The sequence below is a fragment of the Tetrahymena thermophila genome (genome assembly GCF_000189635.1).
Source record: "Tetrahymena thermophila SB210 genomic scaffold scf_8254470, whole genome shotgun sequence".
Lineage (NCBI taxonomy): Eukaryota > Ciliophora > Oligohymenophorea > Hymenostomatida > Tetrahymenidae > Tetrahymena > Tetrahymena thermophila.
Genome location: NW_002476246.1, coordinates 522285 through 537428, shown reverse-complemented (window position 1 = coordinate 537428; position 15144 = coordinate 522285). Strand labels below are relative to the sequence as shown.

Below are 15144 nucleotides of genomic sequence, written 5' to 3'. Positions count from 1 at the left end.
ATTACATACATGTAATATGAATTAAAATAAAAAGTATTTTAAGAACAATTATTTGATTAAAAAAATTAGGTTTATTTTCTTCAATCAGATATAAAATCTTTATTTTAATTTTTACTTTATTAAAAAATGTATATTATCACTATGTTTATATTTGCTACTTAAATAATAATACTTCAAGAATAAAAAAACAAATTAAGAAAATATACTTTAGTTGCTTCAATTAAAAAAAAGTTTAAAAACAGAAGATAATCAAATTATACTATTTGATTATCATTTTTATTGTCATTTTTTATTGTTTTTAAATAAATTGATATCAAAAAGCTTTTATGAAGTAAATATTATTACTTTTATTATTTAATAAAATAATACTAAAAAATAATGAAATAAATTGAATAAAAACAAAAAGTATCCTTTAGATTATTCGCTTTGAAGAAAATTATTTTGCTTTTAAAAATCTTAGATTAATTAATTTTTTATGGGCAGATATAGCTCAACTACAAATTTTTAAATGTAAAAAAGAATTTTCTAAAGAATTTGGTTTAAACTTTAAGTCCATTTTAAAAAGGAGAGTTAAAATGATTATTTAAAATATTTATTGGAGTTAAGTTGATATGATATAATGTGTTTTACTTTTCAAATATTTTTAAAAACTAATTCTTTAACATATTAATTATAGCATTGTTATTTTTTAAATTAGCAATCAGTAAAATAATAATCTTAATATTATAATTACAAAAGCTGCTAATTTTTCTCATTGTATCAAAATTGATTTATTTATTTAATGAAATGTTTTGAATAATAACAAAAAATAAACCTTTAGATTATTTGTTTTGAAGATAATTAAATTGCTTATATATTGTTGAATTTTAATTATTAATTCATTTTTTGGCCAGATAGAACCGATATACAAATTTATAAATGTAAAAAAGAATTGTCTAAAGAATTATATTAAACTTAAAGTCCATTTAAAAAACAAGAGTTAGAATGATTATTTGAAATATTTATTGGAGTTAAGTTAGTATGATATTTTAAAATGTCTACTCCTTTTCAATATTTTTAAATGCGAATTATTTAACATATAGATTATAACATCTTGAATTTTTAAATAATTAATCAGTAAAATAATAATCTTAATATTATAATTACAAAAGCTGTTGATTTTTCTCATAGTAATTCAAATTCATTTCTTATTTAGTTATTTAGGAAGCAATTTTTTATAAACAAAAGAGATAAAAAACTCAAAATTGTAAACAAAACATAAAAGTATAATTAAAAGTTGATGAAGTTGAAAGGTTTGATAATTACCCATTTAATACTAAATAGAATTTTCTTTTCTTTAGGCCAAAAAGATGGTGTTAGTTAATGTAACTAAATATGCTAAGATTGCTCTAGTGATAAAAATTTTGAGTGTCTTGGATGTAAATACCCATTTTATTTTGATCAGGATAGCTATAATTGCGTCTAATCTTGCCCTAGTGGAACATATGAAAACTAAAAAATGGAATGTGTTTCTTGCGCTTCTAAATTTTGCTTAAGCTGCTCACCTACTGAATGCTATTAATGTTAATCCGGATACTCTGTGAACCCACAAGATAAAGTAACTAAATCATTTCATTTTCTTAAAATCATTATATTTTTTAGTTAGGATGCATTTCGAATTGTTAAGATGGACAATATTTGCTTGATGGAGAGTGCGTTTATGAATGTAGCATTTAATCAAATAGTTATTCCTTAGATCCATCTTCTAATACATGCATTTAGCTATAAATTTGCCCTTAGTTATCTTATATTCCTGCATCTTAAGCGGTTGGCTAAATTTAGTTCATTAGCACATCCATCAGTGAAGGTAAACCTTAAAATTTAGACAAATAATTTATGTTTTTCGTTATTTTTTACCCTTCAATAATTAACTTGAATGAATGTAAACCTTAATAAGAAATTATGTAAAATAAATTGAAAATGCTAATAATCCTTCATAAATGAAGGGGGGAAATTTTTAGCAAAAGATAAACAAAAAATCTCTATTTTTTCTTTTGAAATCAGTTGTTTAAAACAAAATAAATTTAAATGATAAAGATTAAATTTTTTGCATTATATTTTCATTTTTCTAAATTTATAGCATCGATATTCATAATTTAAATATCGAATTCATTTTAAATAAATTTAACTCTATTAATTAAATTTATTTTAATTTTATCAATATAACTTATAACAAATGATAAAATGAAATCTATTTATAATATTAAAAAATCATTTTTTTATTTATTTTTAATTATGGTAAATTTTTAAGTTTCTTTTAAAAAAATGTTACCAAGAAGAAGCCACCTCATTATTTAAAAATATTCAATCTTCATAAAAAAAACTTTTAAAATAATTTTATATATTTTCTAAATTCCTCTTTTGAATTAAGATAATCATGCTCCTTTTGTATTTTAATGAGTGCCTTTTGACATTTTTTTAAAATATTCTATATATTAAATTAATTCAAAGTCTTGATCCCTGAAATAGTTATGAATTTACAATTCTAATTTAAAAATTATTATTTTAGGGTATTTTAAACTAAAATTTGTTTTTTCAATATTTTACTGCCTATGCGCATTATAAAATTTAGAAAGAATTTTTATTTCAATTAAGTTCTACTAAGAATTATACTTTCAGCAATTATAAATAAATTCAATAAGTTTCTAAAAATAGATATTATAATTTTTTAAAATGGTGATATTTATCTTTATTTCCTTGAGTAAAAATAACAAAAGCGAATTAAAACATCATAAGATTAATTAATTTTAATTATAAATATTTTATAATAGATTAAAAGATCTGTATTTTATAGAATATTTTAATTTTTTTAACATAAAGTTAAAATTTTTGACATTTTTTTTAATTTTTAAAAAAAGATAATAGCAATATGCTTTAGATTGATGAATATGGCAAAGTTATTGTCAAGTCAATTCCTTAGCTAGAACCTTAAGCTTACTATACATTTCCATAGTTAGCATCTGTAAAAAATTTTATTTCTCTTTACTTCCATTTTAAGTTCAATAATTAATAACAGATCGCAAATTGTGTGCAGATTGTAGAATAATCAACACAAAGCAAAATACTATCTTGTATGAATACTAATACCTAAGTTTTCGCTTTTTATATCTCATCTGGTCTACTTTTATCATAAAATATTACATTTAATTAATAAATAGCAAATTTGTATTATTTAGATGGAATGAAAATGACATTTTTGACTTAAACAAGATAAATAGTCTAGTACAATTTCCAATCATAGCAATTTTTTATTGTTGATAAATCATCAAATGATCTAAATTAAATACTTAGCGTTTAAAATTATCAGCAAAAAAATGATCAATATATTCTTGCTATCAACTCCACAAATACAATTTATTATTATGATTAATCGTTTAACAAATATATACTTTTATAATATTCATCCAAGAGCACTCTTGTAATGAAAAATTTAAATACACAAAATATGTGGGCGTTCTACTAAAATAATAAAATAGATTTTTATACAATCATATTTGGCTAATCTCCTTCACTAATCAAATCTATTACTTCATAGACCGTCCTTTATTCAATATTGAGATCTAATTAAGTAAAAATATTGATTTTCAAATAATAAATAAAACATTTTTTTCTAAATAGACTTTGATTCTAATTGGTGGTAAAAATTAAACAGCAACTTAGGTATTCTAAATTAGCTCAAATAAGTAAGTCACTGAAATCACGAACACATTATCACCTACTCTCTTTAATTCTGACTGCTTTTGGAAAACAAAAGATTTCTATTTCTCTCAAAAGCAAGATATACTTTATATATTCAACTTTACTTCAAATAATTTTACTCTTTCATATACTTTAAAATTATCTTAACCTTTAGTATGCTCACTAACTTACTTAGATGTTTTGCAAAATAATGATAAATTTTATTTGTTAACTGTAATAATGTAAGATACGTAAATTTAAGAACTCACTTAAAGCCAATAAATCTCTGTAATTTCTAATTAAATGTACTTTTCATCTGAATAGCATGCCTATTACTATACTTAAAGATTATTAACTTCCAGAATAGTTAATTTTATGAATACTGCTACAAATAATTAAATTTTAGAGTTAAAAGGTAATGGAATCGCTAACTAGTATGATTTAGAGTCAAGATAGATAGCTAAATAATTCTATTTTTGGGATGATTTTTATTATCCAGATTAAATCACTATTACAAGTTTTCGTTTATACAACTATATAGTTGTAAAAGAAGAAGAAAAAATAATACTTACTGGAATAAGAAATGGTGTTTTAACTGTAAGAGAATTGAATTTATATACTTTTGAAATACTATTAGAAAACTAGTTTAGTAATGTAAACATTTCACCTAGTCAAATAAATTTTTTTAATTAACCATTCTACATCCAGAAGACAAAAACCTTGATAGTTTATATTATTAGTTAAGAAATCAGTTAACTTTATTCAGAATTAAGACAACTTCATATTTTTAGTTACAGCTAAATAAATAATCAATACAACTACAAATTCTCAGTCAAGTAAATAGTAAATGACGTTTAAGTTTCATAGACAACTGGCGATGTTATTTGTTTCTTAGTTTTGTAAGTTTACGTAAGTTAAATAGTGATCTACAATGTTTACAAAGATGTAAATTTATTTTAATCTAATTAATAAGATAATCATTTTTTTTTAAAGTAAAATCCAGTTTACGTATCTCAAGCATTTTATAACGTTTGTGCAAATTAGTTAGGTTTTTTTAACTTAAACTAAGATACTATTTATTACTCTGATTTTTTTGGAGGGATAATGAGCATGAACCTTCTAAAAAATTATTAGAAAAGTATATTTAGTTAAAATATACTCATTTTATCATATTATATATCTCCAAATTTAAGCTATTAGATCTTTAGCTTAAGTCCTTATAATACTGTTTAAATTGTCTCAACTGTAGATAATAAAATCCTATAAGTAAGTATATTTTCAATATATAAGAAGTTTTAAATCACTTTATATTTTTTTTAAATTAGGTAATAACTACTGGTGCATACATTCCATAATACATTAGATATGATAACAAAGTATTTATTTGCAGCAATACTTACACTTTATCATACTATGATGGAGATACTAACAAGCTCATAATATACTAGAACTAATATTATGGACAAAACATTTAAGCCTTTTTACATTAATAAAATTAGATAATATTTACAAATACATAGGTCTATCTCACAATTAGTTTAGATGATCCAAATCTTTAATTATAGAAAGTAAGTTATAAATAAATATTTAAAATTTATTTTTTTTTCAAATAAAACTTTTTTAATTAAAAGGTAGCAGAAAATGCTCTATATTATTCATATCAATTTAACGATATTTAAATTCCATTAACTCTTAATAATGGCTAGGTAGAGTAAATGGTTGATGTAAAATCAATCTTTTGTTATTAATATTAAAATGATGATTATTAAATTACATAATATTTTGAACAAGTTGTTAATTTTTATGAGTTAGATATATAGCTAAATATATATATAAATATGATAGCAGTTATAAAATACCAAAAGATTATAGCATACATTGTTATTGATTTCTTACAACCTAAATAATTAGTAGTTTAAAATTACAGATACTATCTATTGTATGATAAAAAAGGATTTTATTTTCCCAATTAAAAATATATGGTAATCGTTGTTGGATATCATATTGCTTTTATTAGCTCATCTAACTTTGAAATTGTAAAATTTATTTAACATTTTATTTCTTTCTTTATTTGACATAAAAATAATAAAAGTTATTTCATTACGTGTCTAATTCATCATATTTGAACGTTGCTTATGATATAGAATTAGGATACATGGCTTTTATAGAAAACTTGTAAGATTGCATAATCGACTTAAATGTAAATAAATGAATAAATATAAAATAACAATTTTAAAATATATTTTCTTAAATTATATTTTAGGCTATTTCTAAAAATTGCATAGCAAATAATTATCCATTTGATGAGGATAATTTTCACGGAACTATTATTTAAAAACAAAAATAGTTGATAATCTTTTATAGTTAATATAGTTTAAGAGTGTACTCTTTAAAAGAATAAATTTATAAGTTTGTAAAATATTCAACAGACTTTATACCTTATTCTATATATTATAATGATTTTGGTAGCATTATAATTATTGGAGATTAACCAAGCTAAAGTTTTAAGATACTTAATTTAGATACTCTTTAATTGTTGGATACATCTTTCCCGTCATTTACAACTTCAACTTTTGAAAATCTGTATTAGGTATGACAATAAATAAATTTCAGTTATACATACAATCTTTATATTATTTTTAAATAAAAAGTTTTATTTTTTCTCTGATCAAATATAAGTGATGCTATTTTCTTCTTACAGTAATTCTATAGTAATCTATAATATAAATACTCAAGTGAGCTTGAAAACAATCTAATTATAATACTAATTTAATTATCAGAGTCAAGTAGTTGTTGATGAAAATCTTGATTTGATTATATTGATTGATAATTAAAACTAAATTGAAATTATTTCTTATGATACCAATTAAGTTGTTAAAATATTTTAAGTAATATTTTTTATCTTAATTTATTTAAAAATTAATAATAGTATATATTTTTTCTTTAATTATCTAGTAAACTTTATTTTTAAATTTTTTTCTTAATAAAATGCAGTTAGATAAGTAGTAAAATGATTCAAATGCTTACTAAAAAATAATTATCTGGGATCATTACAAGAGAAAACTTTTTGTAAGCTCAAATAACATATTTTATATCTTTGATTATGATACTAAAATTTTTATTTGCAAGTACCAATTTTAGCTTACAATCTTTGATATTTATATCAGCTTCAATAAAAACTAAATATTTGTTACTGACTATTTGAATTTAAAAGTTTTTGATTACTCTATCCTAGAGTTTAATTAAAATTCATTGTTGCCATTAAATTCATCTCCAAATATATTAAAGATTAATGAAAGCCAATATATTTTGTTTGACAATAGTCAATCTACACTTAAAAATATAGTTAATGGTGAAGTAAAAGATGTTAAATACTTTAATCAACTAAATCCTTCATACTTTTATTTCAATTATTACAATAAAAGTAACTCATAAATTTATGTAATAATATTTAATTAGCTCTTAATTTATAATGTAACTTCAACTAGGATAATTCCAATATTTTATTAATTACTAGATTCTTAAATAATAACTTTTATCAGTGATTCTGATTTACAAGTTATTTTTCTAACTCAAAAACAGTCTTTATATTAACTTTAAAAAAATCAAACTAACCCATAGCTCTTAATCCTAACCTATATCTCAACAGGAGTAGGCCAATTTTTTATGATTGATGATTTATTTTTAATATACTGCTCAACCAAAAACACAAGCTAATGGAACAAGATTACATTTTAAAACTCCTAGCCTCATTCTCCTCTAATAAAACTTGATTACTTTTAATTTAAAATTGAATAAAACGATATTGTTAAAAAAATTATTAGAATAGACAATACTTAGAATATCATAATATTAACTAATAAATGTATACAAATAATAGATATTTAGACAGGAAATGTTTTATAAATCTCTCAATTAGATTTCTAAAACCAATAATCTTAAATCTACTTTGATCCTCTATATTAAAGGATTTACTATACTGATAGAACTGTAGGAATAAAAGTATATGATCTTTAAATGCAAACTATTAAATAGAATTTACCATCTTCAGGAATAAAATTAAAAATGGAAGGCCCTTTCATATTTATGCTTTCATTTAATTCTGTAAGTATATATATAAGATAAGACCTCAAATTATTCTAAATAATTAGGCATTTTAACAGCACTCAATCGCTAATAGATATTGAATACACTGGATTTAATAATATATTCGTTTTATATTTTGACAATTCAATTAGTTTCTTTAATGCTAACCCTTTCTCATAGCCTAAGTTAATTGATTTCTTATAAATAAACAATTATAAGGTTTTATCCTTATAAGTATAATCCCAGAATTCTTAGTATTTAATAGTTGATATGATGATTCTAACTATTGAAAATACTATCAAATACACTACCTAGATAAATATTGGCTCTTTTTCAAATAATATTTGCTCTGCCTAGTTATAAATACTAACTGGCTAAAATGATTTAATAACCAAAAACCAATAAAGCGATTATTTGAATTTATTATCACTGAAATAGCTCTTAATTTAGAACATTATTTATAGCTTGTACATAAATAATGACGAATAAACTGATCTAAAGTATCCTTTTGTTAGCTCTAGCTCTGTGACTAATTATTACTCATTGAATATTTAAGCTATAAACAATAATAGTATTTATTTATAAATTCAAAATATTACAGATTAAAATATAGTAGAGCTGCAACTATAAAACTTAAAAATTTCATTTAAAAACTTAAATAACACTTAGTTCTTGTTTGGAAATCAAACATTTAAAAAATTAGAAAGATTATTTTTAAATGACATAGAATTATCAGATTTTGATAATAACCAACTAGTATTTGAAGGTATTAATCATCTTTTTATCTAAAATTTAGTGATTAATGGAGAATAAATTTAACAGGTAAACAAATAGATTATGCTTTTCTAAGATATTAATATAATTGTAATACAGAACATTAATCTTATCAATTGTTAATTTAATAATATCATTAATCTAATTAAATTTGTTAATATAAACAAATTAACTATTAATAATTTCAACATCAAACTTAATAGTTTAAATTCAAACTTTAAGCAAAGCTCTATGATAGATATCTCATATGTTAACTTACTTACAATAAATAATACTAATCTTTTGCAGAATATTTTTTAAAACATTTAAATATTCACAATAACTAATGTTACTTCAGTTAGTATTAGCAACATGATAGCATCTTAAAATTAAATAATAATTAATTAAAATGTAGATTTACAAGGAATTATTTTCTACTTTGAAGCAACTCCATAAATTGATTTGAAAAAAATCCAATTTAATATTCTAAACTTTACCCCACTCTCATCCATTTCTTTACTAAAATTTTCTAATGTAAACCAAACATTATAGTTTACTGATTTTTACTTCTCAAACTTTAAATTAGAAAATCATTAAAATAGTTCAATCAGTGGCTAATAATATTTCATTTTAGAATGTGAAGGAATTCTTAATTCAAATTTTTCAAATATTCAGATAATAAATTCAGATATGTTGGGATTTATTAATTTGCATGAGTTAGAAAATAAAAACGGAATTATTATTTAAAATTAAATATCAACATTCTACAATTATTAGCACTATCTTTCAAAAATAAATCAATTAATGCTACTTAATGCTTAGTAATTAACAATATCAAATTCTAATTTTTCATCTATTTCTAGCATTAATTCAGATGCTGGCTTTATTTAAATTTAAGTTAGCTAAAATTTTCTTTTAGATACAATTTAAATTTAAAAAGTAGATCTTAAGTAAAATAGCTTTATTTACATATTCTAAAGCCCTTAAGTAGTTATACAAAACATTAATTCAAAAAATATAGAAACAAATAGTATAGCAAGTGTTCTTTATTTGTCATAAATTTCTAGGTTGATAATGAAAAATAGCACTTTTATCTCAAATATATCTTATCTTGATGGAGGAGCTATATATTTAAACTAAATAACTGAAATAATATTTTTAGATAACACTTTTTAGTAAAACGAATCAAAGACAGGAAATGGGGGAGCTATTTACTGCTATAGTAGCATATTCTCTTAGTTTGATGGCAATACTTTATTTTAAAATTCTTGCCCATAAGGCTCAGGTGGAGCATTATTGCTGAACAATTGTGATATTTAAGACATGATGCAAAATACTTTCTAATAAAATTCTGCTCTAATAGGAGGTGCTTTTAGATATTAAGGCATATAACCTTATGTTTTATAAAAAACAAATGTGAGCAGAAGAATACTTACCTTAAATCTAAACTCTTTTATTAAAAACTCTGCATAATTATATGGAAAAAATATAGGTTCTTATCCAATTTATTTAGATGTTAAAAATTAAATATAAGATGACTTAAATATTCAAAGTGCTAAATTAGAAAATTTATAAAGTGGCAGCACATCTTCACCAATATTAATGAGATTAATTGATGAAGAAAAGAGAGAAGTAAGTTTTTTTAAAAATACAGAGTTGGTAAATTAAGAAATCTTGATTGAATTTGGTAGCTATTTACTTGAATTGTAGAGTTAGGAAGTTGGGCTTGATGGTAATCTCAGATAAAATTATAATTTTGATTAATTTGGTTTCCTTTTTAATGTGTCCTATTCTTATTAGCCAAATGCTAACTCCTCAATTATAGTTAAAACCGTTAGCCCTATCTTTATATTAAATACTACAACTTTTAAATTTGACTTTCAAGAGCTAAGTATCTCTATTGATGTTAACTTTAGGAAATGTTAGTAAGGGGAAATTTTACAAACATTGTAGAAATATAAAATATGCTATACTTGCTAATAAGGTAAATTATTATTTAATAGAATTTTCAATATTTAATTTCTTACTAATAATTCTGATGGAAGGGAGGGTAGTGAGGTGGTTATTAAGGTTTCAGTTGAATAATTTTAGAATTTTTCATGTAATTTAAAAAAATAATAAACTCTAATAAGTACCCTTACTCCCCTCCCCCTTCCCAATAATTCTTATTCAAAAATTAAAAAATATTTTAAAAATTAAATAATAAAAATTTTTTTAATCAAAAAATTAAGTGATCATTAATTGTTCTATTTTCTTATTATTTATCTTTAAAAATTTTTTTTATTCAATTTAACTCTTTAGTAAAAAATTGTTTATTTTTATCAATTATTCATAATTATATTTTAAATATCTAATCATACCAATTTTTTTAAAAAGGTAATTATTGCTTACAAGATCCAAATTAATTTGAAAGTTTGTAGTGTCTCAAATGTCCTATTGGTTCTAAAAATTGCCACTCAAATATCATTCAGTTATAAAATGGATACTGGAGTTAGGACTAAAACTCAGACTAAATATATGAATGTATTAATCCAGAAAATTGTATCCCTGAAGATCCTTCAAATAAGTTTGGATGCTCACTGGGACATGTAGGAGCTATTTGCGAATCTTGTGATTCATAAGGAGTTGTTTGGGGTTCAAAATATGGAAGAAGTAATGGTGGAGTTTAGTGCTAAGAATGCATTAAGCAAAATACAATTCAATCTATTCTATTTCTACTTTTATTATTGATTATATTTTGTGCTTATTTAATCTTTTAAATTTAAAGATAGTTGATATTAATATAAAAAAAAATGAGCTGGTTTTATTTGAGAAAGCTTAAATTAATTTTACTATAAAATCAAAATATTAGCAGTTCTTCTTCTTACATCAAAATTCTTATCAACTATTTATAGTTTATAGCATTAATAAATAACTTAGGTATTTAAACTTAATAATTTCTCTCTGTTGCTGAAATTGGAGGTGGCGATCCTGTATAACATACTGTTTATAATTTAGATTGTATATTTAGTAATTATGATTTCTAAATTCCGTTATATGCTATTAGAGTTTTATTTATCAATTTCTAAATAATTATTATTTATTTGCTTATCCAACTAGTAAAAATCCTCACAAACATCTTTAAGATAGATGACCGTTCATTTTAGATTTCTTCTTTCATACTAATATACTTATTCTTTAGCTCATCAATAATTAAAGTATTGATATAGTCTTCATCTTGTAAAGAAATAGCAGGCAATCTATATATTATTTCTGAAATGCAGTATGAATGCTATACAGAAAAACATAATGAAATCTTACTATATTTAATAGGGCCATTGCTTTTAATATGGTTCATAATAATCCCAACATCATTTTCTATTTATTTATACAGTAAAAGAAAAAAATTACAAAGCTTGCATTATCTGAATAAATATGGTCTTTTATACTAAGTAAATAGCTTTTTAATAAAATAAAAATATTTTTTTTAATAAAATTTATTAATCAATCAATAGGAATATAAAGAAAAGTCTTATTATTGGGATTTAGCTAGAAATCAAACAAGAGCATCTCTAGTTATATTTCTAAATTTAATTAGGACTTCATCCTAACTAAAAGCTATGTTATTATAACTTTTAATGTATATTTACCTTAGATTTTTGATCAAAGTAAGTCCTTATTAAAGATAATAGTTAAATAATATTGATTAACTATCTTGCAAATTAGTTATAACAAGTATATTCATAATATAAATGATATTAATTACAGATAATCCCTAATTTAAACTACTATAGTAAAATATTTTAATAATCATTAATATAAGTTTCATAGGAATCTTGCTCTTATTAATAGTACAAAGACCTGTTCCTTTTAATAAAAATTAATAAAATAAGCTTTAAAGATTCTAGGTTTTTTTATCCAAATTAATCCCTAATTCTATTTACTAAATTGCTTATTAAAAATAGATAAATTTATTCAGAATAAATTCTTTATGGAAAAAAGTTTAAAGCTCTTTAAGGGAAGTAATTGCAATGGAAGCAGATTTTAAGAACTAAAAATTGGCTTAACAATAAAAACTGCTTAAGCAAAATAGTTAATTCAAATTTCAAAATTCAAAAATTAACAAACGATTAAAAACTCGCTTCTATTTATAAGCACTAGAGAGTTATAATTTGGATAAAAATCAATAATGAATAGATGTTTTTAAAATAAACAAATTTAAACTTAATATATACAAATTAAAACAACAATAACTTTATTCAAGAAAAAAAATTTTTATTTATGCTGTTTTTTTTATAAACTAGTTTTTCTATGATTTTGTTTTTGAATTTACAAAATTTAATTTGAAATAATTAAAATCTTAATTTTGGGATGAATCTAAAAAATAATTTAAAGAATTCAATTTTCAATAAATAAACTCTATTGTATATCTATCTTTACTTCTTTAACTTTTATTAAATAAACAAACTTAATTTATCTTAAATAAAAATATTATTGATCCTTTTTAATAAAATAAATATAATAAAATAAATTTTTTGTTACTAAAATAAAGTTATTTAATTGGCATGAATTTTATAAGTATTTAATCAATAAAGACTATCTTATTATAGCAAAATTAAAATATAATTTAAGAGTAATATTTTTTATTGGTTTATAAATTACTTACAGTCAATAAAGTAAATTAAAAATGATAATTAGCGATTGATTTATAAATTTGTGATTATGAGTGAATCAAATATTTATCATTATAATAGCCAAAATCAATAGATCCTTTATTATTTAACATTCAATGTGACTTAAAATTGTATATTACTATGTTAATGATTAAAAAATAAATATATGAACATTTTGCTTAAAAGAATATATAAGAAGTATTAAAATAATAATATTGTAATAATCTTTTAAGTATTGCACTTTAAAATTTAATATAACTTAATAAATAGATAGAGTATAAAGAGCAAGAAAAAGAAGAGAAAGAAATATGGATAATTAATATGATAGGTAGAGCACTTAATAGTAGGATGGTCAGTTCTAAATTTACAGTTAATAATCACTAGGGGATTTTCATATTTATGAGGAAAATAATAATGAAAATGTAATAATTTAATTCTTCAAAAATACATACATTATCTAGCCATTTACTATTTTCATTTATATAGTTTTAAGGCTTTGGTAAGAGTTAGCAAAATCTAAGTTCTACTGATCAGGACTGTACATTATTCTAAGATACTTCCCCAAATGGTTTTAAAAATGACAAAAAAAGCTCATAAAATTCTCTCAACAAAAAAAGAGCTTATATAGATTATGAAAATGAAGAAAGATAATAAAATTCTAGTGGTACTTCAACTTAAAAAAACATTCACTATACAAATTAAAAAGGCTTAGCAATTTCGTAAATAAATAGCACCAAATTCTCTCAAAACTTTTTGGAAAGGACTTAAAGGTTTTTAAGAGCAAATAAAAAGTTCTATTTGTATATGGATCTTGTAGTTGATCTAGATTTTTTTCAGAATTACAGTGACAAGTAGAATTATTTGAATGAGAATAAGCATAACTAACTAGAGAAGGGATTAAGATATATCAACTGTGTTATTCACAGAATGGATAATAAATTTATTGAAGTAGATTTGACATTCTTTCCGAGTAATGTAAATAACATAGAATATCTTTTAAAAATATTGTACTCATACGGCAACAAAGATCTGCTAGAAACAATTTAAAAGTTATAAACTATCTGGGATAATATATAGCTAACTAAAAGGCTGATTTTAGATTAATATCAAGATACCTTATTTTAATAACATTATGAAGGTAGAAAAGCAGCTAGTAATCTTAAATTTAAATCATTGACTGAAGGGCTGGATCAAACAAGTTTAATATTTTATATTCGCCTTTCAGTTAATTATGAAAAATAACTTTATGAAAGTGATAGAGTAGGCTATTCCCCTGAGCTTTACGATATTATAGCAGAGAATTCTTATGTGTTTAAAGAGTATTTAAAAGCTTATGGATATTTCGATCCACGCAATACATATTTTAAATTAGAATAGTGCATTAATACAACTCTTCATTTCTTAACTACTTCTACAAAAGCACTATTCTCTAAATAGGGGTACTCTTCGTAAAAAATAGAGATAAAAACTATTGACTAATTTACATTTCCAGTTGAAGCTAGAGCAAGGTTTTTTAATCTAGATCAAGACTATGATAGTAAACACAATTTAAATTTTAAATATAATGACATGTTGGTAACTTATGAATATATATTCGAAGACCCAAATATTAAGTCAAGATTCAAAATGTATAGATAATTATAGCATTCAGTTCAATCTAAAGCAATTACATTATAGAATGATGAAGAAATAGATGACAGACCTGAATACAAAGAATTAGAGCTTTTTAAGAGATATTATTAAGATGATGCTGATAAATTAATAGAAGTTGGTAATAAATGGTTTAAAAAATGTGGTGTAATTAATTTACCACAAAAAAAATCTAAAAAAGATGAAAATTGAAAACAAATAAAAAAATATAAAATGTATTAAAAATAAAAAAAATAATAATTAAGTTAAATAATTTATAAAATAATAATAAAATTATTATTTATTA

General features: G+C 21.7%; 2 protein-coding genes across 2 annotated transcripts; both read left to right on the top strand. All coding sequences in view use genetic code 6, as the record gives it.

Moving 5' to 3' along the window:
* Positions 1 to 1279: 1279 nt before the first annotated feature.
* TTHERM_001090197 (transmembrane protein, putative) lies at positions 1280 to 12728 on the top strand (the record flags this gene model as incomplete). Its single annotated transcript, XM_012799426.1, has 14 exons — positions 1280 to 1597; positions 1642 to 1846; positions 2898 to 3001; positions 3056 to 3607; positions 3658 to 4662; positions 4918 to 4983; positions 5043 to 5285; positions 5349 to 5753; positions 5810 to 5917; positions 5981 to 6307; positions 6369 to 6605; positions 6712 to 10540; positions 10933 to 11987; positions 12051 to 12728. The coding sequence occupies 14 exons, from the start codon at positions 1280 to 1282 to the stop codon at positions 12726 to 12728; spliced, it is 9132 nt and encodes a 3043-aa protein (XP_012654880.1).
* Positions 12729 to 13516: 788 nt separating this feature from the next.
* TTHERM_01090130 (hypothetical protein) lies at positions 13517 to 15050 on the top strand (the record flags this gene model as incomplete). The annotated part of the gene is made up of 2 exons (XM_001011747.1): positions 13517 to 13630; positions 13695 to 15050. 2 exons carry the CDS (start codon positions 13517 to 13519, stop codon positions 15048 to 15050), a joined length of 1470 nt encoding a protein of 489 aa, XP_001011747.1.
* Between the last annotated feature and the right edge of the window lie 94 nt (positions 15051 to 15144).